Here is a 26938-nt window from a genome sequence, read left to right as displayed (position 1 = left end):
TGGATGAACTGGTCACAGGAGCTGGAGCACTCCACTGCCAGATGCTTAAATCCTTCTGACATTGGTGACATCACAGGAGCACAATTACTTAATTTATAGATGTAAATGAAGTAGACTATGGCTCGATGACCTCACATTCTGGGCTCCTTGCTTATAAATGTGGGCTAATGTTGTAAAAACCTCAGCATAAATAAGCATCACTGTCAATTTAGTCCAAACTTGCTCTATCTGGCTTAGGCGACTTATTAGGTTCAGCTCAATTTGATCCAAAGGAATCTAGCTATGTGCCATGCCATGCTTATAATTCCTCTTTGTTAGATCAATGCAATTTGTTATACATTTGCTTGAACCAAACACAAACTACAGCTGTTCCAAAATGCGGCACCACACTCATATTTAAGCTTCTCTTCACTGGCTTTACCTAGTGATTATAGAACTAGTTTTAAGAGTTTTTTGTTTACCTTTAAAGTTCTCTATGAGCTTCAGCCAAAGTATATTTATCACATCTCCTGTCATCGTACACCACTGGTCATAAACTAAGGCCATGAGCCAAGGCTCTGCTGGTTGTCCCACAGTTCAGGTGAGAATCAAGACTAACCGAACCTTTTCCATCAGGGCAACCATTCCTGTGAAAAACCTCCCTGAGAAGTTTAGATATGTTTTCTTTCCTTTCATCACCTTCTCCAGTGATCAATTTTAATTTGATCATTCTTACTGTATTTGAATAACTTTATACTTGCTTTTAATTTAAAATTTTTGAATCTTCTTTATTCCTCACTCATCATCTCCTTGTGCTGCCAGCATTTATATCACTAAATAAATTAAAAAAATTAAAAAAAAATCCTTTCCATTGGTTGGAGAGCAGCTAAAAAATAGAATGATAGCCAAGGAGTACAAAACCCGCAGTGTGGTGATCAAGAACATTTCATTTATTTACAATAAAAACAAGCCTGGGCCTTAAAAAACAACAACCAGGGCTAAAAATCACCAAGCTGCCATTTAAACATTACATGGGTGCAACAGTCTTAACATAAATATTGTAGGAACATCCCAGCATTCACCGGTTGTGTCTCACTGGGAAAGGTCTTTTACTGGGTCCACATCCAACACTAGTTCAAACAATTCCATGGCCAATCCAAGGTCTCTTAAAGGAATTTAAAAAGGAAACTCATTCATAATCTTCGTGTAGCCTTTTTGCAAGCAATAACGTCCCACATGTGAAAACACTAAAAATAACCCCACCATTACCAGCTTTTATTTTGAAGTCCAGATGCGCAAACACGAGTCTTTCCTTCACCTTTGTGTTTAAGGAAGTCCACCCATTTATCTGATCGCACTTTGTTTCTTGGTAGCATCACAGTTAAAACACTGCAGTAATCCAGCATTCCACATTAAGAACTTTAAATGGAGACATTATACAGTGTTCTTGGCTTGGAGTGGATAGATGGGAGGAGCATTTTAATATTTCTCTGTGTTTTCCTGCTGTTGTCTGATATTTGGAAGAACAGAGTGCCGAAAAACTTCCCACCTGGACCGTGGGCTCTCCCGTTTCTCGGTGACATTCATCGCATCAGGCCTGATAGAATACACCTGCAGTTCAGAGAGGTACACATGTTTACTATTAAGGGAAAAGTGTTTTATTTGTAATATATTTTCTTTCTTTGTTCCTTAAAAGTACGTTAAGATGTTAGTGGAGTAAAAATCAGATAAGGGTAGCTTTAATTACAAAAATGATATATTTATGGTTATATTAATGGATAATAGGTATTGATTTGTAAAATCAATTCAATTTTATTTATATAGCGCCAAATCACAACAACAGTCGCCTTAAGGTGCTTTATATTGTACAGTAGATCATAGAATAATAGATACAGAGAAAAAACCAACAATCATATGACCCCCTATGAGCAGCACTTTGGCAACAGAGGGAAGGAAAAACTCCTATTTAACAGGAAGAAACCTCCGGCAGAACCAGGCTCAGGCAGGGGCGGGGCCATCTGCTGCGACTGGTTGGGGTGAGAGAAGGAAAACAGGATAAAGACATGCTGTGGAAGAGAGACAGAGGTTAATAACAGATATGATTCGATGCAGAGAGGTCTATTCACACACAGTGAGTGAGAAAGGTGACTGGAAAGGAAAAACTCAATGCATCATGGGAATCCCTGGCAGCCTACGTCTATTGCAGCATAACTAAGGGAGGATTCAGGGTCACCTGGTCCAGCCCTAACTATATGCTTTAGCAAAAAGGAAAGTTTTAAGCCTAATCTTAAAAGTAGAGATAGTGTCTGTCTCCCGAATCCAAACTGGAAGCTGGTTCCACAGAAGAGGGGCCTGAAAACTGAAGGCTCTCCCTCCCATTCTACTTTTAAATACTCTAGGAACAACAAGTAGGCCTGCAGTGTGAGAGCGAAGTGCTCTAATAGGGTGATATGGTACTACAAGGTCATTAAGATAAGATGGGGCCTGATTATTTAAGACCTTGTATGTGAGGAGCAGGATTTTGAATTCTGGATTTAACAGGAAGCCAATGAAGGGAAGAACAGGATAAATATGCTCTCTCTTTCTAGTCCCTGTCAGGACTCTTGCTGCAGCATTTTGGATTAGCTGAAGGCTTTTCAGGGAGTTTTTAGGACATCCTGATAATAATGAATTACAGTAGTCCAGCCTGGAAGAAATAAATGCATGAACTAGTTTTTCAGCGTCACTCTGAGACAGGATATTTCTAATTTTAGAGATGTTGCGCAAATGGAAGAAAGCAGTCTTACATATTTGTTTAATATGTGCATTGAAGGACATGTCCTGGTCAAAAATGACTCCAAGGTTCCTCACAGCGTTACTGGTGGCCAAGGTAATGCCATCCAGAGTAAGAATCTGGTTAAATACCATATTTCTAAGATTTTCAGGGCCGAGTAAAATAACCTCAGTTTTATCTGAATTAAGAAGCAAAAGGTTAGCGGCCATCCAGCTCTTTATGTCTTTAAGACATTCCTGCAGTTTAACTAATTGGTGTGTGTTATCTGGCTTCATGGACAGATAGAGCTGGGTGTCATCTGCATAGCAGTGAAAATGTATGCTATGTCTTCAAATGATACTGCCTAAGGGAAGCATGTATAATGTAAACAGAATTGGTCCTAGCACTGAACCCTGTGGAACACCATAATTGACCTTAGTGTGTGAAGAGGACTCTCCATTTACATGCAGAAATTGGAGTTTATTAGATAGATATGATACAAACCACTGCAGCGCAGTACCTGTAATACCTACAGCATGTTCTAATCGCTCTAATAGGATATTATGGTCAACAGTATCGAATGCTGCACTGAGGTCTAGCTGTTGGATGAGAGCTGCTCCATCCAAATTGGGATGGATGCCGTCTCTCCTAACAAGAACTGAAAGAACTGAATATAAATAACTTGAGCTTATTATACAATATGATACTACAGTATATTTCTAGCTAATTTTCTCTTTCTCTCAATAAAACTTTCTTTAAAGATATGACGCATCTTGGGGTCACCCTGAAAGAAAGGCAGATATGAAATGTATAAAATACATTCGAGGTCAAAATATGACAAGATATTTGGCTGCAAATGCATTTGCATAACAACAAAAACAATAAATAACAACAAATTTTACTATTGAGCTTTCAGGTTTACAAACAAAATGCTGGCATGCATGGATATAAATGCTACCAAAAACATAACCTCCTCCGAAGAGTTAATAATAAAGTATCCAAGAATTAAAGGAGCATCTTTTTTCAATACCCATTACTTTTCCACAGTGGAAGAATATTTGTAATATGGATAGTAAAAGGACCTTCACCTTTTAAAGTACTAAGGACAAGTTCAGGGAAGTTGCCATTTAAAACTCTGGCAATCATTAACTCAGTGAACTTTATCTACAGTTGCCTTTATTCACACAAGAGAGAAGGTTTGTTGCTTGAGTTTGGTTTTTGAAGACCACCTCAAGAGGGTTCAGTCAGAGCTGCATTTTCAGTTATATTCTCTTTTTAAATATTTTCTCATGTGTTTGCAGTTTGGGTTCTTGTTAAGAGATATAATATTAATGAGGCAACATTGCTGCAATCTTATAGTATCTGTAGTAAGGATGTAGAAGCAGTATTAATTCTCTGAGTACTGTTGAACCACAACATCTGCCTGCTGTCTTTGTTCAGTTTGCAAAGAAATATGGAAACATTTTCACCATCAGAATCTTTGGTGGAAGAACCGTGGTCATTAATAGCTACAAGTTTGTGAAAGAAGCCCTGGTCCAGCAAGGAGACGACTTCATAGATCGACCCACCGTACCACTGTTTGAAGAATTATTTGGCAATGAAGGTTCTGTTTTTCTCTTTTTTCACTGAAAAAAAAAGATATTTAGTTAGTGTTGAATACAGTGAACAGCATAATTGAGACACCAAATCAGAGCTGTAAGCATGTAGCTAGTGTTTGTTACATTCAGTCTAATATTGTGTATTTGTGTGTTCAAAGGTCTTGCGATAGCAAATGGTTATCCATGGAGGCAGCAGAGGAGATTTGCTCTTCATACCCTAAGAAACTTTGGTCTTGGCAAGAAGACCCTGGAGTTATACATCCAGCAGGAGTGCCAGTATCTCTCAGAGGCTTTCACAGAACACCAAGGCATGAAAAAGACATCTATGCTTTTTTCCAAAGAGTCCAAAGATCACCACCTTTCTCTGCGATAGAAAGGCTTATTGCCACCATTCAGTAGTTTACCTACTGTTATGACATGGGTATTTGTCCCCCATGTGTCAGGGGGCTTTGTCTGTGACCCAGCATTTTGAGGTCTTAGTTCTTTTGTGAATTCAATGTGTTTTGGAAAGTTTTAGTTTTCTTTTCTTTTTTTTTTTTTTTTAATTAAGATGTCACTTAATTAAAGGAAAGTTTTAGTTTTCTCTTATTTAGTAGTTCTATGCTTTGGCTGTATGTTTTGTCATATTTATTCCCATGTTGTCTGGGCAAGGTGTCTCATCTCCCCTTCCTGTTTACATGCCTCCTCATGTTCTGTTCCATGTCTCCCCTCTCTGTTATGTTTGTCCATGTCTCGTTCCCTTTTGCTGTATCCCCAGTGTTCAAATCCCCCTCTCTCTCATCTTTCCTCCCTCGCTCTCTCTCTGTCACTCATCTCAAGCTTGTGTGTCCCAGGTTATGTTTTCCCATGTTTCCTGTTTTTTGGTTTTTTTTGAAAGTCTTGTGTTTCCATATTCAGTGTGTTTAGTTTTGCTTCCCCTGTGCCGTCATGTTAATTTGTGTCAGCTGTGTTCCCCATGTGTTTCCACTTTCCTCATTACCCTTCTGTGTATTTAAGTCTTCTGTCTCCCTTTGTTTAGTTTCAGGTTGCCTGTTATTCTCACCTCATGGTCCATGGATGTCATGTTTCTCTAGTCTTGGGTTTCTCATGTTCATTTGTAGGTTTATAGTTAGAGCTTTTCCTTGTCCTATGCTAGTTTTTTCCCCAGTTTAAGTTATTGTGTAGTTTTTCACCTTTGTTTGCTTGTGCTTTTGTTTTTGTTGTAGTTATCAGCCAAACTAAATGGCTCGCTTTTTGTTAAATTTTAGTCCTGTCCCTTGTGTATCTGCTTTTGGGTCCGCTCCTCAGACACATTAACCATGACACTATATTTTCTGTCTTCATTTACAGGAAAGCCATTTAATGTCCAGCTACTGATAAATAATGCTGTGTCAAATATCATCTGCTGTTTGGTGTTTGGGAATCGATTTGAGTACACTGATCAGCAGTACCAGTCCATTCTTCATAACTTCAAAGAAGTTGTGCGCTTACAGGGAAGCATTTCAATACAGGTGAACCTCTTCCTACCGTGCTACATCATGCAATGATCACATTACATCACGATTTATCGAAAATGCACAAGCCAAATTTAAGCGTCTTAAATAACTAAAATGTGCAAATTAAATAACTGTAATTAAATATTGTGACTATAAAATGACATCTTTGTCATCGTTGTCAGCTTTGGTGGAGTGTGCATCCTGTCTCATTAAAACAAAAACAAACAAAAAAAAGTTTGCTGAATTTGCCCTCTAATATATTGCAATTATATTTCTACCACCACTTCTGCTGCTGTGGAATCCTTCGCTAGATTTTTATTCATAATTTTCCGAATGCACAGCTTCATATGTGGAGCACACAGCCACATGAATATTTATCCAGTAATTAAATATGGATTAATCTATCTTCCTATGGTGTAGATGTACAACATAATTCCCTGGCTGATGAAGTGGCTACCTGGACCTCATAAGACAATTTTCACTCTGACACAAGAGATAAAGGACTTCGTAGATATCAGGATCAGAGAACACAGAGAAATCCTTGACCCAGCGTCACCGAGAGACTATATTGATGCCTTTCTTATAGAAATGGCAAAGGTGAGTGTTGTGCTCGATCTCTATTATGTTTGTTCGTTTTGGTCTTGTAATGAAGTTTGATAACAGATTTTAATTTCTGTTGTTTGGACCGTTGATAGAACGAGGAGAAAGATTCAAGTTTTTCTCTCAGTAACTTACACGCTTGCACCATGGACCTGTTTTTTGCTGGAACTGAAACTACTGCCACTACTTTACGTTGGGGGTTGCTTTACATGATCTACTACCCTGATATACAAGGTATGTATGTAATACTCAACGGCACCTTGTATTTTGTCATGTCAAATTTTTGTTTAGAAATAATAAAAATTCTGTTAGTTTCCAGAGAAGATCTAATTCTTTAACTTTAGTTTCTGTTACTCTAAAATGTGCAATTGTATTCTTTCTTTTAATATAAAACAGCAGTATATATCAGGAAACAAGAAGTCCAGCATATGTGTGACAATATAAAATCTGCATTTTGTAAAGATGGCAGATTAACATTTATATTTTCACTTTTTAATAGATATATGCTCGATTGTCTCCTCTTGCTTGTTGTGTTGACAAAGGTTAACTAATTCACAAATGCTAAAACTAAAAATATATTTCCTGTTCATGTTTCTGTTTATATTTCATAGTTTATTAAGTAGTCCAGTAATCCAGTATTGGTATTAATGACATGGAATGTCTTTTTTTACACTCACTTTTAGTTTCTCACTTAGTGTTAGGTTACTGTAATAACCTTGATACACACTCTGATTGTGTCCTGTTTTCACTGTGCAGAGAGAGTTCAAGCTGAGATCGATGCTGTGGTTGGTTCGTCCAGACAGCCCTCTGTGAGTGACCGAGAAAACATGCCCTATACTGATGCTGTCATTCATGAGATTCAGAGAATGGCCAACATCATTCCTCTCAATGTGCTTCGTATGACAAGCAATGAAACTACAGTGGATAAATACACAATCCCAAAGGTACACAATCCATAATACTTTCTGGCAGCTAGCTGTAGACTAAAGTATTCCTTTTCTACCAATTCAACCACTTGAGGCTGACTTCAAAGGTCTTCAAAAGCAATATAGCCTATGACTGAGGGCATAATTCCTCTTTAATAAAATTGAATTTTAATTACTTTTACTTGAAATTAAAATGTAATTGTATTTACTGACAAATACTTAAAAATAGCCACACTAGAACAAAGAGGTAGCAAGTCAGATTTTTACAGGAAACACTGAAAAAATGTCAAAAGAAATTTAAATGTAGCTTGTCTAATATGAAGAGGAAGATTGTTCCAAAGCAACGGGGCCACAATAGAGAACGCCCGGTCTCCTCTGAGTTTCAGCCGTGACTTAGGGACTGAAGGGAATGAGTGGGAACATAAGGCTTCAACAAATCGGACAAATAGATGGTTGCCAAACCATTGAAAGATTCAAAAACAATTTTCATAATTTCCACTAGGGATCAATGAAGTATTCTGATTCTGATGATTCCGAAAAACCAATAAATGAACTTTAAACAGGATCCTAAATTCGATTGGAAGCCAATGTAGAGAGGCCAAAACCGGAGTGATGTGGTCGAATTTCCCTCTACCAGTTAAAAATCAAGCCGCAGCATTATGCACTAATTGTAAGCGTGACAAAGTGCCCAGCCCCTATTAAAATGGAATTACAGTAATCCAGGCGTGAAGTAATAAAAGCATGAATTACAATTTCTAAGTTACGTTTGGAGAGAAAAGGGCTTGACCTTCGATAGACGTCTGAGGTGGTAGAATGCTGATTTTATCACCCCATTCACGTGGTCATCAAAGGTAAGTGCAGAATCGATCTTTACTCCAAGATTTGTGATTGAACTCTTCAAATAAGAGGTCAAAACAGTGAAATTAACATCTGGAGGGTTGGAAAATCAATTTGGGCCAAATAAAATCGCTTCCGTTTTAAATAGCTCTTTTAGATCTTTTGACAATGTTACATGGCCTTTTTCCATCAGCTCACCTCACTAGCCTTTTAGCACCTAATAGTCCAGGCTCCATCCAACTCCTTTTAAACTGCCTTGAAGATTTCAAGGCTTGGATGGCTCTCAACCTTTTGAGCTTCAATGAAAGCAAAACAGAGGTAATTATATTCAGGCCTAATAATACCTCATGCACCCCACTTAATTATGGTTGGCTTGGGTCATACATCAAATAGAATGTCACAAATCTGGGAGTCATTATGGACTCTGATTTTAAATGTAATAAACAAATCAGCTCTGTCTTGAAAAAAGCTTTTTCCAGTTAAGGCAAATAGCAAAGCTTAAGTCAGTTTTGTCAAGGCGTGACTTAGAGAAAATAATGCATGCCTTTATCTAAACTCGGCTTGACTATTGCAATGCACTTTACGCTGGAGTCAGCCAATCATCCCTCTCACATCTTCAGCTTATTCAAAATGCTGCTGCCCGTCTCTTAACTGGTACACACAGGCACGAACATATCTTCCCTATCCTGTCCCCTCTTCTTTGGCTTCCTGTTTATCACAGAATGAATTTTAAAGTCCTAATCTTGACTTAGAAATGCCTAAACGGTCTTGCTCCTCCATACCTTTCTGATGTACTTCAACAACCAGATGATTTTGGTTGTCCCAAAAACTAGGCTGAAACTTAGAGGAGAACAAGCTTTTTCAATTGTGGCTCCCAAACTTTGGAATATGTTGCCTTTAAATGTTAGACAGGCATCTTCACTTCCTGTTTAAGTCTCTTTTCAAAACACATTTGTTCAATAGCGTCTAGACTGGTGTGAGTTGATATGCTTTTTATGCTTTTATGTTTTATGTGTTTAAATGTGAATGTTTTTATCCTTCATTTTATCTATTGTTTTGTTTTGTTTTGTTCTCCTCCTTGAATCGCTACCTTATCGTGGTGGAGGGGTTTGTGTGTCCCAGGGATCCCAGGGGCTATGTTGTCTGGGGGCTTTTGCCCCCTGGTAGGGTCTCCCATGGCAAACTGGTCCTGGGTGAGGGACCAGACAAAGAGCGATTCAGAAGACCCCCATGAAAAGAATATCGAGGGAACAGTTTACCCTGCCCGGGATAGGGTTACCGGGGCCCCGCCCTGGAGCCAGGCCCGGGGAGGGTGCCCGAGGGCGAGCGTCTGGTGGCCGGGCCTTAGTCCATGGGGCCCGGCCGGGCACAGCCCGAAGAGGAGACATGGGCCCATCCTCCCGCAGGCCCACCACCCGCAGGAGGCGCCATAGGGGTCGGGTGCATTGTGAGCCGGGTGGCGGCCAGGAGCGGAGGCCCTGGCGGACCGACCCCCGGCTGCCAAGACTGGCAATAGGGACATGGAATGTCACCTCTCTGGTGGGGAAGGAGCCTGAGTTGGTGCGTGAGGTTGAGAGGTACCGGCTAGATATAGTTGGGCTCACCTCTACGCATTGTCTGGGCTCTGGAACCAGTCTCCTGGAGAGGGGCTGGACTCTGTCTCAGTCTGGAGTTGCCCCTGGTGAGAGGCGGCGGGCTGGGGTGGGTATTCTTATATCCCCTCGGCTTGCTGCCGGTACGTTGGGGTTTTTCCCGGTGGACGAGAGGGTTTGTTCCCTGCGCCTTAGGGTCGGGGAACGGGTCCTGACTGTCATCTGCGCTTATGCGCCGAGTGGCAGTTCGGAGTACCCAGCCTTCTTAGAGTCCCTGGGGGGGGTGCTGGAAGGTGCTCCACCTGGAGACTCTGTTGTCCTGCTGGGAGACTTCAATGCTCACGTGGGTAACGACAGCGAGACCTGGAGGGGCGTGATTGGGAGGAACGGCCTCCCTGATCTGAACCCGAGCGGTGCTTTGTTATTGGACTTCTGTGCTAATCACAGTTTGGCCATAACGAACACCCTGTTCGAACATAAGAGTGTCCATAAGTGCACGTGGCACCAGGATGCTCTAGGCCGTAGGTCGATGATCGATTTTGTAATCGTATCACCAGACCTGCGACCATATGTTCTGGACACTCGGGTAAAGAGAGGGGCTGAGCTGTCAACTGATCACCACCTGGTGGTGAGTTGGATCAGGTGGCGGGGGAGGACGCTGGACAGACCTGGTGCACCTAAACGCGTAGTGAGGGTGTGCTGGGAACGTCTAGCAGAGGCCCCAGTCCGCGAGATCTTCAACGCACACCTCCGGCAGAGCTTCAACAGCATTCCGAGGGAGACTGGGGACATTGAGTCCGAATGGACCATGTTCAGCGTCTCCATTGCCGAAGCTGCTGCATTGAGCTGCGGCCGCAAGGTGGTTGGTGCCTGCCGTGGTGGTAATCCCCGAACCAAATGGTGGACACCAGAGGTGAAGGGAGCCACCAGGCTGAAGAAGGAGGCCTATCGGGCTTGGTTAGCCTGTGGGACTCCGGAGGCAGCCGACAGGTATCGACAGGCCAAGCGGAATGCGGCTCGGGCAGTGGCTGAAGCAAAAACTCGGGTGTGGGAGGAGTTCGGAGAGGCCATGGAAAAAGACTTTCGGACTGCCTCGAAGAGATTCTGGCAAACCGTCAGGCGTCTCAGGAGGGGAAAGCGGTGCTCTACCTGCACTGTGTATAGTGCTGGCGGAGCGCTGTTGACGTCGACTGAGAAAATTGTCGGGCGGTGGAAGGAATACTTCGAGGACCTCCTTAATCCCACTGACACGTCTTCCGGGGAGGAAGCAGAGTCTGGGGATGAGGGGAATGACCCACCGATTTCCGGGGGCGAGGTCACTGAGGCAGTTAAACAACTCCTTGGTGGCAGAGCCCCTGGTGTCGATGAGGTCCGCCCCGAGTTCCTGAAGGCTCTGGACGTTGTAGGGCTGTCTTGGTTGACACGTCTCTGCAATGTTGCGTGGAGATCAGGGGCAGTACCTGTGGACTGGCAGACCGGGGTGGTGGTCCCCATCTTCAAGAAGGGGGACCGGAGGGTGTGTTCCAACTACAGGGGGATCACACTCCTCAGCCTCCCCGGGAAAGTCTATGCCAGGGTGCTGGAGAGGAGGGTTCGTCCGCTAGTCGAACCTCGGATACAGGAGGAACAATGCGGTTTTCGTCCTGGTCGCGGAACACTGGACCAGCTCTTTGTCCTCTCGAGGATACTTGAGGGTGCATGGGAGTTTGCCCAACCAGTCTACATGTGTTTTGTGGACCTGGAGAAGGCATTCGACCGTGTCCCTCGGGGCGTCCTGTGGGAGGTGTTGCGCGAGTATGGGGTGTCTGGCCCATTGCTACGGGCCATTCAATCCCTATACAACCGTTGCAAGAGCTTGGTTCGCATTGCCGGCAATAAGTCGGACTCGTTCCCGGTGGGTGATGGGCTCCGCCAAGGCTGCCCTTTGTCTCCGGTTCTGTTCATAATTTTTATGGACAGGATTTCTAGGCGCAGCCAAGTGGCGGAGGGCTTTCGCTTTGGTGGCCTCAGAATCTCATCTCTGATTTTTGCGGATGATGTGGTTCTGTTGGCTTCATCGGGTGAGGGCCTCCAGCTCGCACTGGAGCGGTTCGCAGCCGAGTGTAACGCAGCGGGAATGAGGATCAGCACCTCCAAATCTGAGGCCATGGTTCTCAGCCGGAAAAGGGTGGAGTGCCCACTCCGGGTCGGGGATGAGTTCCTGCCCCAAGTGGAGGAGTTCAAGTATCTCGGGGTCTTGTTCGCGAGTGATGGGAGAAGGGAGCTGGAGATCGACAGACGGATTGGGGCTGCGGCTGCAGTAATGCGGACGCTGCACCGGTCAGTCGTGGTGAAGAGGGAGCTGAGTGTAAAAGCGAAGCTCTCAATTTACCGGTCGATCTACGTCCCTACCCTCACCTATGGCCACGAGCTGTGGGTAGTGACCGAAAGAACGAGATCGCGGATACAAGCGGCGGAAATGAGCTTCCTCCGAAGGGTGGCTGGCCTCTCCCTTAGAGATAGGGTGAGAAGTTCGGCCATCCGGGAGGGGCTTAGAGTAGAGCAGCTGCTGCTCCACATCGAAAGGAGCCAGCTGAGGTGGTTCGGGCATCTGGCAAGGATGCCCCCTGGGCGCCTCCTGGGCGAGGTGTTCCAGGCATGTCCCACCGGGAGGAGGCCCCGGGGCAGACCCAGGACACGCTGGAGAGATTATATCTCTCGGCTGGCCTGGGAACGCCTTGGTATTCCCCCGGACAAGCTGGAGGAGGTGGCTGGGGAGAGGGAGGTCTGGACCTCTTTGCTTAGGCTGCTACCCCCGCGACCCGACCTCGGATAAGCGGATGAAGATGGATGGATGGATGGATGGATGGATGGTTTTGTTCTTGTACAGCACTTTAGGCAAACTTTCTGATTTTTACCCCAAAACTTGAAAATGCTCATCTGGATGTAGCATTTTCAGTGGGAGAAACGTTTCGTCACTCATCCAAGTGAGTTATTCAGTCTCTGCTTACTGCAGGTTTCCCCAATCTTATAAACAGTACATTTACATTTGGATTTTGTTGAGAAGATGAGAGATGTCATTATGGAGGTGGATGAAACCATGGTCTCGTACGATGTTACATCTCTCTTCACTGTTACATCGTACGATGTTACATCGTGGCTCAAGAGTTGGGCGTTCGCCTTGTAATCGGAAGGTTGCCGGTTTGAGCCCCGGCTTGGACAATGTGTAGGTCGTTGTGTCCTTGGGCAAGACACTTCACCCGTTGCCTACTGGTGGTGGTCAGAGGGCCCGGTGGCACCAGTGTCCAGCAGCCTCGCCTCTGTCAGTGCGCCCCAGGGTGGCTGTGGCTACAATGTAGCTTGCCATCACCAGTGTGTGAATGTGTGTGTGAATTAGTGGATGACTGGATATGTAAAACGCTTTGGGGTCCTTAGGGACTAGTAAAGCGCTATATAAATACAGGCCATTTACCATTCACTTGCATCCCAGTCACGGAAGCGTTGGAGGTAGTTTGTAAGAGATTACAGGATGACCCAAACCTCAGCAACAGAACCACTCTCAGCATTGACCAAGTGTGTTTGCTTTTGGAACTGTATCTTCATTCGGCCTACTTCACATACAAGGGTCAGTTCTACAGGCAGGAACATGGGTGTGCATGGGTTCCCCAGTTTCATCTATCGTGGCCAATTTATACATGGAAGAAGTGGAAAAGAGGGCTTTGCTATCCTACCCTGGAACACCACCAAGTCATTAGTTCAGATATGTGGATGACACCTGGGTGAAAATCAAATCTCAGGACGTACCACAATTCACGGATCACGTGGACCGACACATCAATTTCACCAGGGAGGATATGAAAAATGGCAGGTTAGCCTTCTAAGACTGTGAGATTTCCATCAGTAATGGGGGACATCTAAAAGCTGATTTGTACTGTAAACCTGCACATATGAATCGGTATTTAAGGTTTGATTCTCATCATCCACTGGAGCATAAACTGGGTGTCATCAGGACGCTACAACACAGAGACATAACACAATCCCCACAGACACAGCGACCAGGGAGGCAGAAGAACATCACATCAAGAAGTCCCTGAGTAAACGTAGTTATCCCAGCTGGACTTTTGTCAAAGATGGGAAGGCACCAAAAGAAAGCTCCAGCCGATCCAGGAGAGAAGGACAACTACTGCCTAAGTGAAAACGCTGGTTTGAACGCGGAGTCAAGGAGGCCATTTACGTGAAAAGGGAAAGACCACCTCTTAATCGAGGAGGGGGCCTAAGGGTACATCTTTCGCCATCGTACAATGCTGTGATTGCAGCCATTCCCCAACTGGCCTCCCAGCATATTGTTCCTTCAGTGGGCTGGTTTCAGTCATTATGTAAATGTACTGTTTATAAGACTGGGGAAACCTGCAGTCAGCTGAGACTGAAGAAGTCACTTGGATGAGTGATGAAATGTTTCTCCCACTGAAAATGCTATGTCCAGATGAAAAGAATCAAATTTTGGATATTTACTTACCTGGATGAGCATGCATCAAGATGTTTCTGTTTTTTTAAAATGCTATATAAATTGGATTTGGATTCTGTCATATGGCAAATTAAACCAATTTTCAGTAACAATTTAGATTTGTTTGTTTGTTTACTTGTTGGTTTTCCAATTTCAGTATCTCAGGTCTTAAGATTATTTTGTGGGGTTTTTGGGGGTTTTTTTGTTCAGGGTACCATGATACTGGCTACCCTGGACTCAGTCCTACACGATGAGTCAATGTGGGAAACTCCACACTCTTTCAATCCTCAACACTTTCTGGACAAGGATGGTAAATTTCGTAAGAGAGATGCTTTCCTTCCATTTTCTGCAGGTTTGTTGTACTCTTTTAGCCAAATGGCATGCATCCTTGGTTTGTTGCAGAAGTGTAGTAAAAAAAATTGTTTGAATAAAACTCATGACTTACTGTTTATTCTCAGGCAAGCGTGTGTGTCTTGGAGAACAGCTGGCCAGGATGGAGTTATTCCTGTTGTTTACTTCCCTCCTCCAAAGGTTTTCTCTTTCGCCACCTGCTGGAGAGCAGCCCAGTCTGGATTTCCAGTTGGGAGGCATACGCTGTCCCAAACCTTACCGCCTCTGTGCTGTACCACGTTAAACCATCAACTATGGCAAACTGAAAATAAATCACTCCTTTATTACATTTATCATCTAATGCAGTTTAGTTTTTGTTCTTGTAGTCCAGTAGACCTTTTTCATTAACTTTTACAATATAAATCTATTGTACTCTAACAGAAATTACTAAAAATGTTAAACCACCAAAAAACTGAGATTAGTTTATCCTTTTTTTCTGACATTAAGGCAAGTGAAAGGATTGAGTCTCTGTTCTGGTTAACGATTTCAGAGATACCTGCCTGGTTCATTGCTTTTACAAGTAAAGTGGATTCTGTCCCTTTTAAGGACAATCAAAGTAATCTGTTAGAAAACTTTCCACTGTATTTGAAGGCTTACAGAATCATTTGTTCTAAATTGTTACTTTAGCTGAAATGAATGTTAATTCTGAACAATTACCATTAAAAAAATCTCAAGCTTGACTTTTCATTTCTCTTTACACCATTAACACACAGTCAAAGGTTTTTGTTTTACCTGAAGTGTGTTTGACGTTAGAGATAGAAAACGACAAGTAAGAGAAAATCTAGGGTGGCAAGAGTAGAGAGAGCATTGAAATCCTTTTAGAAATACTTCTAAAACTAATCATTTGAAATGTAAAAATATATGAGCAGCAGGTGTGCCATGATGGTTGCAATACCAAAAAAGTATAGAATACATGGTATGAAGTACTTGATTTGGATCATGACTTCCTTGTTGTGGGGAGAGTGTTTGGGCTGCAACTGGGCATCCAAACCTCTGTACCTCTGGGGTATTGTTTCTCTTTTAGTTCAATTTACAATACTTTAACTCTCCTTTAAGAATCTGGAGTTCTGTTGTCCTCTTTGTTAAGATCCTCTTGCAAAAGCTGTCCAGAAAGGAGCTTGGTCTGGAAGATACTGCACTACTGTCAGCTTTGCAGGAAATGGATAAACAGGTCACAGGAACTGGAGCACTTCTAGGTTGCCAGGTGCTTAAATCCTTCTGACATTGGTGACATCACAAGAGCACAATTACTTCATGTAAGTAAAGTAGACAATGGCACACTGACCTTATTCATATATAGCTGGGCTCCTTGCTTATAAATGTGGGCCAATATTGTAAAAACCCAGCATAAATAAGCATCACTGTCAATTTAGTCCAATCTTGCTCTATCTGGCTTAGGCGACTTATTAAGTTCAGCTCAGTTTGATCCAAAGGAATCTAGCTGCCATGCCATGCTTATAATTCCTCTTTGTTTGATCAATGCAATTTGTTATACATTTGCATGAACCAAACACGAACTACAGCTGGTCCCAAATGTGGCTGCCAGAAAAAAGAATTCCACAATTTATGACATATATATTCACATATATACTATGTAATCATATATACTCGCGTACACTATATATATATACCTACACTGGAGTGTTTTATATAACGGAATCATTGTGATAAGCATCTAACCTACATGTTTAAATCACAAGACCCACATATTTAGGTCAAATATTATCTACAATTACATTAATGAAGTGTGTGCCACTTGTTGTATGAGGACATGTTGACCAATACTGTCTCAAATGTAGTAATTAGGATCAATAAGTAACCTTTGGTTGTGTTATGGCCAACGGTGATAAGTCCAAAGAAAGGGTTAAATAAACTCAGCCCTGCTAAGATGCACCTGGGAGGCTATCTGCCCGTCTTCGCTGTCAGAAGGTGATGCATCACCCATCTTTAACCAATATAGTAAACAAACTTGGCCTGGCTGAGAGTGGACCTGGGACTCTTTTTGCCCGTCTCAGTTGACGAAGGCTGAGAAAAACCCTTCCTTAATGGATATAGTAGCATACCCCTGGCAGTAAACACCACAAAGTTGTCAGGAGGATTAATTGTTTTCGCTCTGCAGTTGCTTTGATATCTGTAGTTTTGCGGACTTTTGGACTCACTCTCCCTCAAAACTGTCAAAGTCTATTATGCTAACACAACTGTGTCACTAGCGATCAAGTAGCACATCTTAATATTTTACAGCTAGTCTAACTTCAGTAACCCTACAAGCATCACTACTGTTTAGCTTGCTGTCTTCCTCAATGTTCGCAGATAGCAGAGCTGTATATCTTAATTTTTTTCAGAAATCCCTTTCAGAACCTGGTATATTATGTTTAGGTGGAAACTAGCGAGCTAACTCCCTGCTAACTTCCAAATTTTATTAATCCTGTTTTCATGGATGCCTGGATGTTAAACTTAATTGTTACCTGTTACAGCAGCCACACTGATTAAAGATGAAAGAATTTAGACAGTTTGTAACTCCACAGTAATGTAATGCTGCAGTGTTTGTTTGATTTTGGGACCTGAAGCGGAATTTGGGCCCGGAAACGGCTAATGACGTCAGACTTAAAGACCAGATTGGATCTAAAAAGCTAGACATCCACATCGTTGGTGTAATAAGGTTATCATATTGGCTTCAAAATTTGCAACCAGACTTCTTTTTTTCTTTCCTCGTGTTCTACTTACATGAGTCAACCATGTTTTTTTAGAATTAAACATGCGTAATTGTTAGCTTGGTAGTTCGTATTCAGGCTTGACTGCCATTGAAAGGACTTAAATTGTGAAAAGAAAAAAAAACTTCCAAGCACACAAACAAGATGTTTGCTTGGAAGCTATATCATTGTTTTATTCAGCCACTTAATAATGCAGCACTCAATAGTTTGGCCTCTCCATCATTATGAAATGGTATAAAGTTACTGGACACTGTTTACATATCTACATATACATGTCTTTGTTCGCTTTTCTTTAGGAGGTGGGTTGGCTGTGCTGGTTTTATGCAGGAAATAATTGTTTTTCCCTCACAATGTCAATCACCGATATTACTGATACAGTAATCAGTACTTCATACATAATTTTATGTGTAGCCTTTTTGCATGTAATAATGTACTATGTGTAAAAAAAACTGAAAATAACACCACCATTATCAGCTTTTATTTTGAAGGCTAGTCTTAGCTTCACCTTTGTGTTTTAAGTAGTCCACCCATTTATCTGATCGCACTTTGTTTCGTGGTAGCATCACAGTTAAATCACTACAGTAATCCAGCATGCGACATTAAGAACTTTAAATGGAGACATTATACAGTGTTCTTGGCTTTGAGTGGATAGATGGAAGGAGCATTTTAATATTTCTCTGTGTTTTCCTGCTGTTGTCTGATATTTGGAAGAACAGAGTGCCGAAAAACTTCCCACCTGGACCGTGGGCTCTCCCGCTTCTCGGTGACATTCATCGCATCAGGCCTGACAGAATACACCTGCAGTTCAGAGAGGTACTCGTGTTTACTATTAAGGGAATAGTGTTTTAATTTTAATATCTTTCTTTTCTTTCTTTTTTCCTTAAAAATCAGATAAGGGTAGCTTTACTTTAATTACAAAAATGTTATATAGGAGTAGGTAATGGATAATAGTATAACTTGTGCTTATTTTACAATATAATACTACAATATATTTCTAGCTAATTTTCTCTTTCTCTCAATAAAACTTTCTATAAAAATTTAACGCATCTTGGGGTCAACCTGCAAGAAAGGCAGATGCGAAATGAAAAAATGACATAAGAGGTCAAATTTGACAAGATATTTAAATGCAAATGCATAGCAACAAAAACAATAAATAACAATAAATTTTAAAATTGAGCTGTCATGTTTACAAACAAAATGCTGGCATGCATGGATATAAATGCTACCAAAAACATAACCTCCTCTGAAGGGTTAATAATAAAATATCCAAGAATTAAAGGAGCATCTTTTTTCAATGGCCATTACTTATCCTCAGTGGAAGAATATTTGTAATATGGATGTAATAGTTAGTAAAAGGACCTTCTGCCTGTTTAAAGTACTACAGAACAAGTTCAGGCAAGTCCCCATTTAAAACTCTGGCAATCATTAACTCAGTGAACTTTATCTGCAGTTGCCTTTATTCACACAAGAGAAAAGATTTGTTGCTTGAGTTTGGTTTATGGAGACCACATCAAGAGGGTTCAGCCAGAGCTGCATTTTCGGTTACTTATATTCTCTTTTTAAATATTTTCTCATGTGTTTGCAGTTTGGGTTCTTGTTAAGAGATATACAGGGAGTGCAGAATTATTAGGCAAATGAGTATTTTGTCCACATCATCCTCTTCATGCATGTTGTCTTACTCCAAGCTGTATAGGCTCGAAAGCCTATTACCAATTAAGCATATTAGGTGATGTGCAACTCTGTAATGAGAAGGGGTGTGGTCTAATGACATCAACACCCTATATCAGGTGTGCATAATTATTAGGCAACGTCCTTTCCTTTGGCAAAATGGGTCAAAAGAAGGACTTGACAGGCTCAGAAAAGTCAAAAATAGTGAGATATCTTGCAGAGGGATGCAGCAGTCTCAAAATTGCAAAGCTTCTGAAGCGTGATCATCGAACAATCAAGCGTTTCATTCAAAATAGTCAACAGGGTCGCAAGAAGCGTGTGGAAAAACCAAGGCGCAAAATAACTGCCCATGAACTGAGAAAAGTCAAGCGTGCAGCTGCCACGATGCCACTTGCCACCAGTTTGGCCATATTTCAGAGCTGCAACATCACTGGAGTGCCCAAAAGCACAAGGTGTGCAATACTCAGAGACATGGCCAAGGTAACAAAGGCTGAAAGACGACCACCACTGAACAAGACACACAAGCTGAAACGTCAAGACTGGGCCAAGAAATATCTCAAGACTGGTTTTTCTAAGGTTTTATGGACTGATGAAATGAGAGTGAGTCTTGATGGGCCAGATGGATGGGCCCGTGGCTGGATTGGTAAAGGGCAGAGAGCTCCAGTCCGACTCAGACGCCAGCAAGGTGGAGGTGGAGTACTGGTTTGGGCTGGTATCATCAAAGATGAGCTTGTGGGGCCTTTTCGGGTTGAGGATGGAGTCAAGCTCAACTCCCAGTCCTACTGCCAGTTTCTGGAAGACACCTTCTTCAAGCAGTGGTACAGGAAGAAGTCTGCATCCTTCAAGAAAAACATGATTTTCATGCAGGACAATGCTCCATCACACGCGTCCAAGTACTCCACAGCGTGGCTGGCAAGAAAGGGTATAAAAGAAGAAAAACTAATGACATGGCCTCCTTGTTCACCTGATCTGAACCCCATTGAGAACCTGTGGTCCATCATCAAATGTGAGATTTACAAGGAGGGAAAACAGTACACCTCTCTGAACAGTGTCTGGGAGGCTGTGGTTGTTGCTGCACGCAATGTTGATGGTTAACAGATCAAAACACTGACAGAATCCATGGATGGCAGGCTTTTGAGTGTCCTTGCAAAGAAAGGTGGCTATATTGGTCGCTGATTTGTTTTTGTTTTGTTTTTGAATGTCAGAAACGTATATTTGTGAATGTGGAGATGTTATATTGGTTTCACTGGTAAAAATAAATAATTGAAATGGGTATATATTTGTTTTTTGTTAAGTTGCCTAATAATTATGCACAGTAATAGTCACCTGCACACACAGATATCCCCCTAAAATAGCTAAAACTAAAAACAAACTAAAAACTACTTCCAAAAACATTCCGCTTTGATATTAATGAGTTTTTTGGGTTCATTGAGAACATGGTTGTTGTTCAATAAAAAATTATTCCTCAAAAATACAACTTGCCTAATAATTCTGCACTCCCTGTAATATTAATGAGGCAACATTGCTGCAATCTTATAGTATCTGCAGTAAAGATGTAGAAGCAGTATTAATTCTCTGAGTACTGTTGAACCACAAAATCTACCTGCTGTCTTTGTTCAGTTTGCAAAGAAATATGGAAACATTTTCACCATCAGACTCTTTGGTGGAAGAACCGTGGTCATTAATAGCTACAAGTTTGTGAAAGAAGCCCTGGTCCAGCAAGGAGACGATTTCATAGATCGACCCACCGTACCACTGTTTGAAGATTTATTTGGGAATGAAGGTTCTGTTTTTCTCTTTTTCATTAAAAAATATATATATAGTTAGTGTTGAATACAATGAACAACATAATTGAGACACCAAATCAGGGGTGTAAGGTAGTGTTTCTTATTCAATCTATTATTGTGTATTTGTGTGTTCAAAGGTCTTGTGGGTTCAAATGGTTATCCATGGAAGCAACAGAGGAGATTTGCTCTTCATACACTCAGAAACTTTGGTCTGGGCAGGAAGACTCTGGAGTTATACATCCAGCAGGAGTGCCAGTATCTCTCAGAGGCTTTCACAGAACACCAAGGTATAAAAAACATCTTGGTGACATGATTGCCACCATTCAATAGAGTGGGCTTGCTTTGTTATGACACTGGGTACTTGTCCCCATATTTTCTGTCTGTATTTGCAGGAAAGCCCTTTAATGTCCAGCTACTGATAAATAATGCTGTGTCGAATATCATCTGCTGTTTGGTGTTTGGGAATCGATTTGAGTACACTGACCGGCAGTACCAGTCTATTCTTCATAATTTCAGTGAAATTTTGCGCTTACAGGGAAGCATATCGATACAGGTGAATCTCCTTCCACCATCCTACATTATGCAGTAATCAAATTACATCACAATTTATATAAAATCCAAAAGTCACATTTAAGCAACCACAGTCTCCCTACAGGGTTTCTAATTTATAATGAGGAGCAAAAACAAATACTGATTTAAAACACACCAAAGGGCAGAGAGGAGGAAGCCAAGTCCTGGCAGATGCAAAGCCCACAGATATAAACAAAATGTCAGACATTTAGAGATTTCTCCAGATACAGACAGACAAACTGGTGGTAGCTAACCAACCAGACATTGTAGTGGAAGACAAGCAGAAGCAGCAGACAGCCGTAGTGATAGACATAGTGATACCGAATGACAGCAACATCAGGAAGAAATAACACAAGAAGCTGCAGAAGTAACAAGGGCTCAGAGAAGATGTGGAGGGTGAAGGTAACGGTGATCCCAGTGGTAATCAGAGCACTAGGTGCAGTGACTCCCAAACTAGGCAAATGGCTCCAGCAGATCCCAGGAACAACATCAGAGATCTCTGTCCAGAAGAGCGCAGTCCTAGGAACAGCTAAGATACTGCACAGGACCCTCAAAACTCCCAGGTCTCTGGTAGAGGGCCTGAGCTTGAAATTCCCCCCACCTGTAGGGGTGGGGGGAATTTCTGCAGACATATATATATATATGTGTGTGTGTGTTTGTGTGTGTGTGTGTGTATATATATATATATATATATATATATATATATATATACATACTTCTGCTTGTCTTCCGCTAAAATGTCCGGTTGGTTAGCTACCACCAGTTTGTCTGTCTGTATCTGGAGAAATCTCTAAATGTCTGTCTATTATTTTTAAATGTCACTAGTACTGAGATGAGACCTGAGTAATTGCATCTCTTTCTATCACATTTTCTTCATGATGAATAACAATAAAGGATCCTTAATCCCAATAGACATCATATTTGTATACGTGTGTTCACAAGTAGTATTTGTACCTAAGTAGATTTTTTTTTATAACAATCAGCTTATATCGGGTAATATGTGGAGCCAAGTCTCTTCAAGTGCTTTTTGAAAAATGTCTTGAAACTTCTCATCTATATGACAACTCCTCATTTTGAAGCATTATCTAAATCAACTTAAATTTCAGTGAACACTGGGGAATATGAACTTGATCTCTCTCATTAAAACAAAAATCAAAAAAATGTTTGCTGACATTGTCCTCAAATATTTTTCTCTTGGTAATTATATTTCTACCACCAGCTTTGCCACTGTGGAATTCCTGTTAGAAGTGTGTTAGATTTCAATTCAGAATTCTTTGAATGCACAGCATGATATGTCCAGTCATGAAAAGATGGTTTAATCTGGCTTCCTGTTCTGTAGATGTACAACATAATTCCCTGGCTGATGAAGTGGTTACCTGGACCTCATAAGACAATGTTCACTCTGACACAAGAGGTAAAGGACTTTATAGAAATCAGGATCAAAGACCACAAAGAAACCCTTAACCCAGCGTCACCGAGAGACTATATTGATGCCTTTCTTATAGAAATGACAAAGGTGAGTGTTGTATTTGAGCTCCATCATGTTTGTTCATTTTGGTCTTGTAATGCAACCTGAAATATAAGATATTTTAATTTCTGCTGCTTGGACTGTTGATAGAACAAGGGCAAAGATTCAAGTTTTTCTCTCAGTACCTTACATGCTTGCACCATGGACCTGTTTTTTGCTGGAACTGAAACTACTACCACTACTTTACGTTGGGGGTTGCTTTACATGATCTACTACCCTGATATACAAGGTGCGTGTGTAATACCCAACAGTACTATGTATTTTGTCATGTCGGTCTTGTACTGTGAGAAAAAGCATGCAGGTTGTGTTAGTCATCTACATAATACACAAAACAGAGTTTATGATAGTCTCATCATTTTTTTTTTTAGCATGTTTTGATTTCTAGTTGGGAATCAGTTAGTTTCCAGAGTAGATCCTGGCATTATTTATCAGAAAACAGGAAGACCACATATGTGGTCATGAAGCTGACAATAAAAAATCAATATGTGAAGATAGCCGATTGACATTCATATAGACTTTCCACCTTTCAATAAACATATGTTTAAATGTTTCGTAGCTTTTGTGTTGACAAATATTAACAAATTCACAAATACTAAAACTGAAAATATAGTTCCTGTTTATGTTTCTAATTATGTTTGATCTGAAGTTAATAATTCAGTATTGGTAGTAACTGTTTTTTCTTAAGTACGTTTTTATTTTTACATTAATAACCTGAAATTGTTTCTCACTGTCAATTTTAATTTTTCATTTACTTTTAGATAAATATAATAACCTTGATACAGACTCTGATTGTATCCTGTTTTGACTGTGCAGAGAGAGTTCAAGCTGAGATTGATGCTGTGGTTGGTTCGTCCAGACAGCCCTCTGTGAGTGACCGAGAAAACATGCCCTATACTGATGCTGTCATTCATGAGATTCAGAGAATGGCCAACATCATTCCTCTCAATGTGTTTCATATGACAGTCAAGGAAACTACAGTGGATAAATACACAATCCCAAAGGTACACAAACCATAATACTTTCTGGCAGTTTCGCTGTAGAATAAAGTATTCCTTGTCTACCAATTTAGCAACTTGAAGCTGACTTGAAAAGTCAATCCTAATGTTACACTTAAAATAACCAATGAAGCAGCTTTAAAAAGCACATTTAAAGCCTGGTATAAAAATAGTGTAACACTCACTATCAACTGTACTCTTTTGATGTATGATCAATCCTCCAGGTAAGTAAATCCCAAAAGGTTGATACCACATGGACCCGGAAAGTAAAGTGTATTTGTGATGTAAGATGGTGAAAATATTCTTCTTCCTCAAAATTATCCAGATATTATGCAGTCCTTAAAATGACTTATGTAATGCTTAAATAATTCACAGTACCATGCCTGTTTAGACTTCTCAACAATATATGGTAACTTCTGACTCCTAAAAAGTAACATGGCAGCAACCAAAATGCTAACCCATCAAAATGCAGAGTTTTGTAACTACACAGTGGCTGAGTCCATTTTTAGTCTGTGGTTATGTGCAGAATAAATACATGAGGTCCAAGAATAGATCTCTGTGGCACACCTGTGCTAATGGATTACATTAGTATTACATCAGGGCTCTGTATTACAGTGATTCATGACTACACATAAGGATACTCTTATGGCCCTGCATAGACTGCCTTTTGTCCTGCGACAGATAGAGTAGATGTCAAATCATACGGCCACTATTTCATCAAAACAGCAATGACTTAGCATGGTTTCTCTCTAGTTTCTCTGAAATACTGTATGTAATGACAATGCAACTTCAAATCAAATAAAAAGGTCAGCTTCATTACTGTTCTCATATTAACTCAAACCAATAACTGAAAGTGAGAAATTAATGTGAATAGACACCAGAATATACACTTGTAAAAATTAGAAATTTTGAGAAAACAGATAAATTTTTTAACACCTACGATTAAAGGTTAAAAACATCTAAAACAACCATTGCACTTGTCCCTGGTTCTTAATTAACAGGCATTATACACTTTGTAGTTTGACACAATTGCATACTAAAAAGCTCTTTTGGACATTTTGACAATGTTACGTTGCCTTTTTCCATCAGCTCACTTTCTGTTATATGGCAAATTAAACCAATATACTTGAATAACAATTTTAATTTTTTTTTTTTATTTCTTTCAATTTTAGTATTTTGGTTATTTTTATAGTATTTTTTGTGCAGGGTACCATGATCGTGGCTACTCTGGACTCAGTCTTACATGATGAGTCAGTGTGGGAAACTCCACACTCTTTCAACCCTCAACACTTTCTGGACAAGGATGGTAAATTTCGCAAGAGAGATGCTTTCCTTCCATTTTCTGCAGGTTTGTTGTACATTAAAGCCTCTTGTACTGTTTTAGCCAAGACAAAATGGCATACATCCTTGGTTTGTTGCAGAAGTGGAGTAAACTCTATGATATAGTGAATATCTTGTAAATTTTTTGAATAAAACTCATGTCATATTGTTTATTCTCAGGCAAGCGTGTGTGTCTTGGAGAACAGCTGGCCAGGATGGAGTTGTTTTTGTTTTTCACCTCCCTCCTTCAGAGGTTTTCTCTTTCGCCACCTGCTGGAGAGCAGCCCAGTCTGGAGTTCCAGTTGGGAGCCGCACGCTGTCCCAAACCTTACCGCCTCTGTGCTGTACCGCGTTAAACCATCAACTATGACAAAACTGAAATTGTCTGATACTCAGTTTGATGAATCAATGTCCTCCATCATATTTGTCATATGAAGCATTATCTATACCTGCTAAATTCTTCTCACCATGGAGACCTTTTAAAGGAGCCATTCCATCCATTGTATTCAACAAATAAAAATTTGAAAGGTTTACAATATTAAATTACAACTTTTTAAGAGATCACATTCCACTGCATATGCATGATAATCGCTGTCATAAGCAAACATTTACAAGGACTTCAGTAAAATTTTGACAATAAGATAAATACAGCTGGACAAAAAAAACAGTATTCTGTTTTTAACGTTTAATAGTACTGCAGAGATATTTACATAGGATTCAAACTTTAATTTATTAAGTTTAATCTACACTTGAGTCAGTGTCTACATTGAAAACAAACTCCCACCATATCTTGGTGGATTTGCTTGTATGTCGAGGATCAATAACCTATTTTAGTTCAATTATCCAAAAGATGATTTCACATAATCTTTAAGTACTCTATGAAACAATGCTTATTTGATTCAGTGTTTTGAAGTTGCTCAGTGCTTGAGGCAGGAATGCAATTCTATAATTTTGCACCACTGTGCTTGATGATTACTCTTAGATTCTGTCTTTGTGTTGCACAAAACCACTCGCTGTGTTTAGTCAGTTTTGTTGGCACTGACGGACCCTCATGAAACAGTGACCTCCTGGTTAATGAAGCTAACACTCGTCAATGATGTGTTTAAAGTATTTTAAGATTCTGGAAATATATCAGAATAGTAAAAAAAAATTCTGTTTGCTTTGATGGTATTTTGAAGGTGTTCTGCTAAACGTGGTAATCCTTATCTTGACTTTCCCAATTTCTTTAAAAGAACATAAGAAATCAGTTGTTATTCTACAGTAGACTCTCTATGATATAACCTAATGGGCGGGTTGATTACCAACAATCTTATGTCACTCTTAAACAAGAAGGCCCTTTTAAATTCACAAACTATTTTGAAAAGTATATAGGTTTATGTTTATTTGGATATCAGAGGAATGCAGGCAAACCAGGTGGTGACAGGGTGATCTTAATAACCATAATAATTTATTTCAGTTGGTGTGAGTGTTTTTATTTTTCATACCACTGCTTGTTATAAAATGCACAATGTCATAAATAAATAGATTTTCTGCATGCACTTGCCTTTTTCATTATGAGCTTGTGTCAGTGGTGTCAGCTTTAGTCTTTACCTTGGCAGAGGGCAGTAATACAATGAATGACTGGACTGACAGCTATCACTAACAGCTTGTAATCTCCCTACCCCAACTGTTAAATAATGTAGAGGAACTCCCCCAGAAAATGTCTTTCTTTACAAATCAGCTGAGTT

General features: G+C 40.7%; 2 protein-coding genes across 5 annotated transcripts; both read left to right on the top strand.

Moving 5' to 3' along the window:
- The first annotated feature begins 907 nt into the window (after positions 1-907).
- LOC146546538 (cytochrome P450 2J4-like) lies at positions 908-15303 on the top strand. 2 transcript variants are annotated; one of them, XM_085266389.1, is made up of 9 exons: positions 908-1605; positions 4172-4308; positions 4488-4618; positions 5659-5819; positions 6225-6401; positions 6500-6638; positions 7161-7348; positions 14453-14594; positions 14701-15303. In XM_085266389.1, exons 1-9 carry the CDS (start codon positions 1405-1407, stop codon positions 14874-14876), a joined length of 1452 nt encoding a protein of 483 aa, XP_085122515.1. In that variant the 5' UTR covers positions 908-1404; the 3' UTR covers positions 14877-15303. The 2 variants fall into 2 exon arrangements, with proteins under 2 accessions (XP_085122515.1, XP_085122514.1); XM_085266388.1 differs by having other exon boundaries at positions 915-1605; positions 4172-4334; positions 4488-4637.
- Positions 15304-17878: 2575 nt separating this feature from the next.
- LOC146546537 (cytochrome P450 2J4-like) lies at positions 17879-26745 on the top strand. 3 transcript variants are annotated; one of them, XM_085266382.1, is made up of 9 exons: positions 17879-18156; positions 20632-20768; positions 20936-21066; positions 21191-21351; positions 22708-22884; positions 22987-23125; positions 23710-23897; positions 25098-25239; positions 25392-26745. In XM_085266382.1, exons 1-9 carry the CDS (start codon positions 17956-17958, stop codon positions 25565-25567), a joined length of 1452 nt encoding a protein of 483 aa, XP_085122508.1. In that variant the 5' UTR covers positions 17879-17955; the 3' UTR covers positions 25568-26745. The 3 variants fall into 3 exon arrangements, 2 of the variants coding, with proteins under 2 accessions (XP_085122508.1, XP_085122507.1); XR_014890933.1 differs by having other exon boundaries at positions 17880-18156; positions 20632-20794; positions 20936-21085; positions 25064-25239; positions 25392-25528; XM_085266381.1 differs by having other exon boundaries at positions 17880-18156; positions 20632-20794; positions 20936-21085.
- The last annotated feature ends 193 nt before the right edge of the window (positions 26746-26938 follow it).

This window comes from Mchenga conophoros, linkage group LG23, assembly GCF_057382185.1.
Source record: "Mchenga conophoros isolate Kocher_MC1m ecotype Shallow Benthic linkage group LG23, M_conophoros_male_GT1.1, whole genome shotgun sequence".
Lineage (NCBI taxonomy): Eukaryota > Metazoa > Chordata > Actinopteri > Cichliformes > Cichlidae > Mchenga > Mchenga conophoros.
The sequence above is the reverse complement of the archived record's forward strand: the minus strand, read 5'-3'. Positions and strand labels throughout refer to the sequence as shown.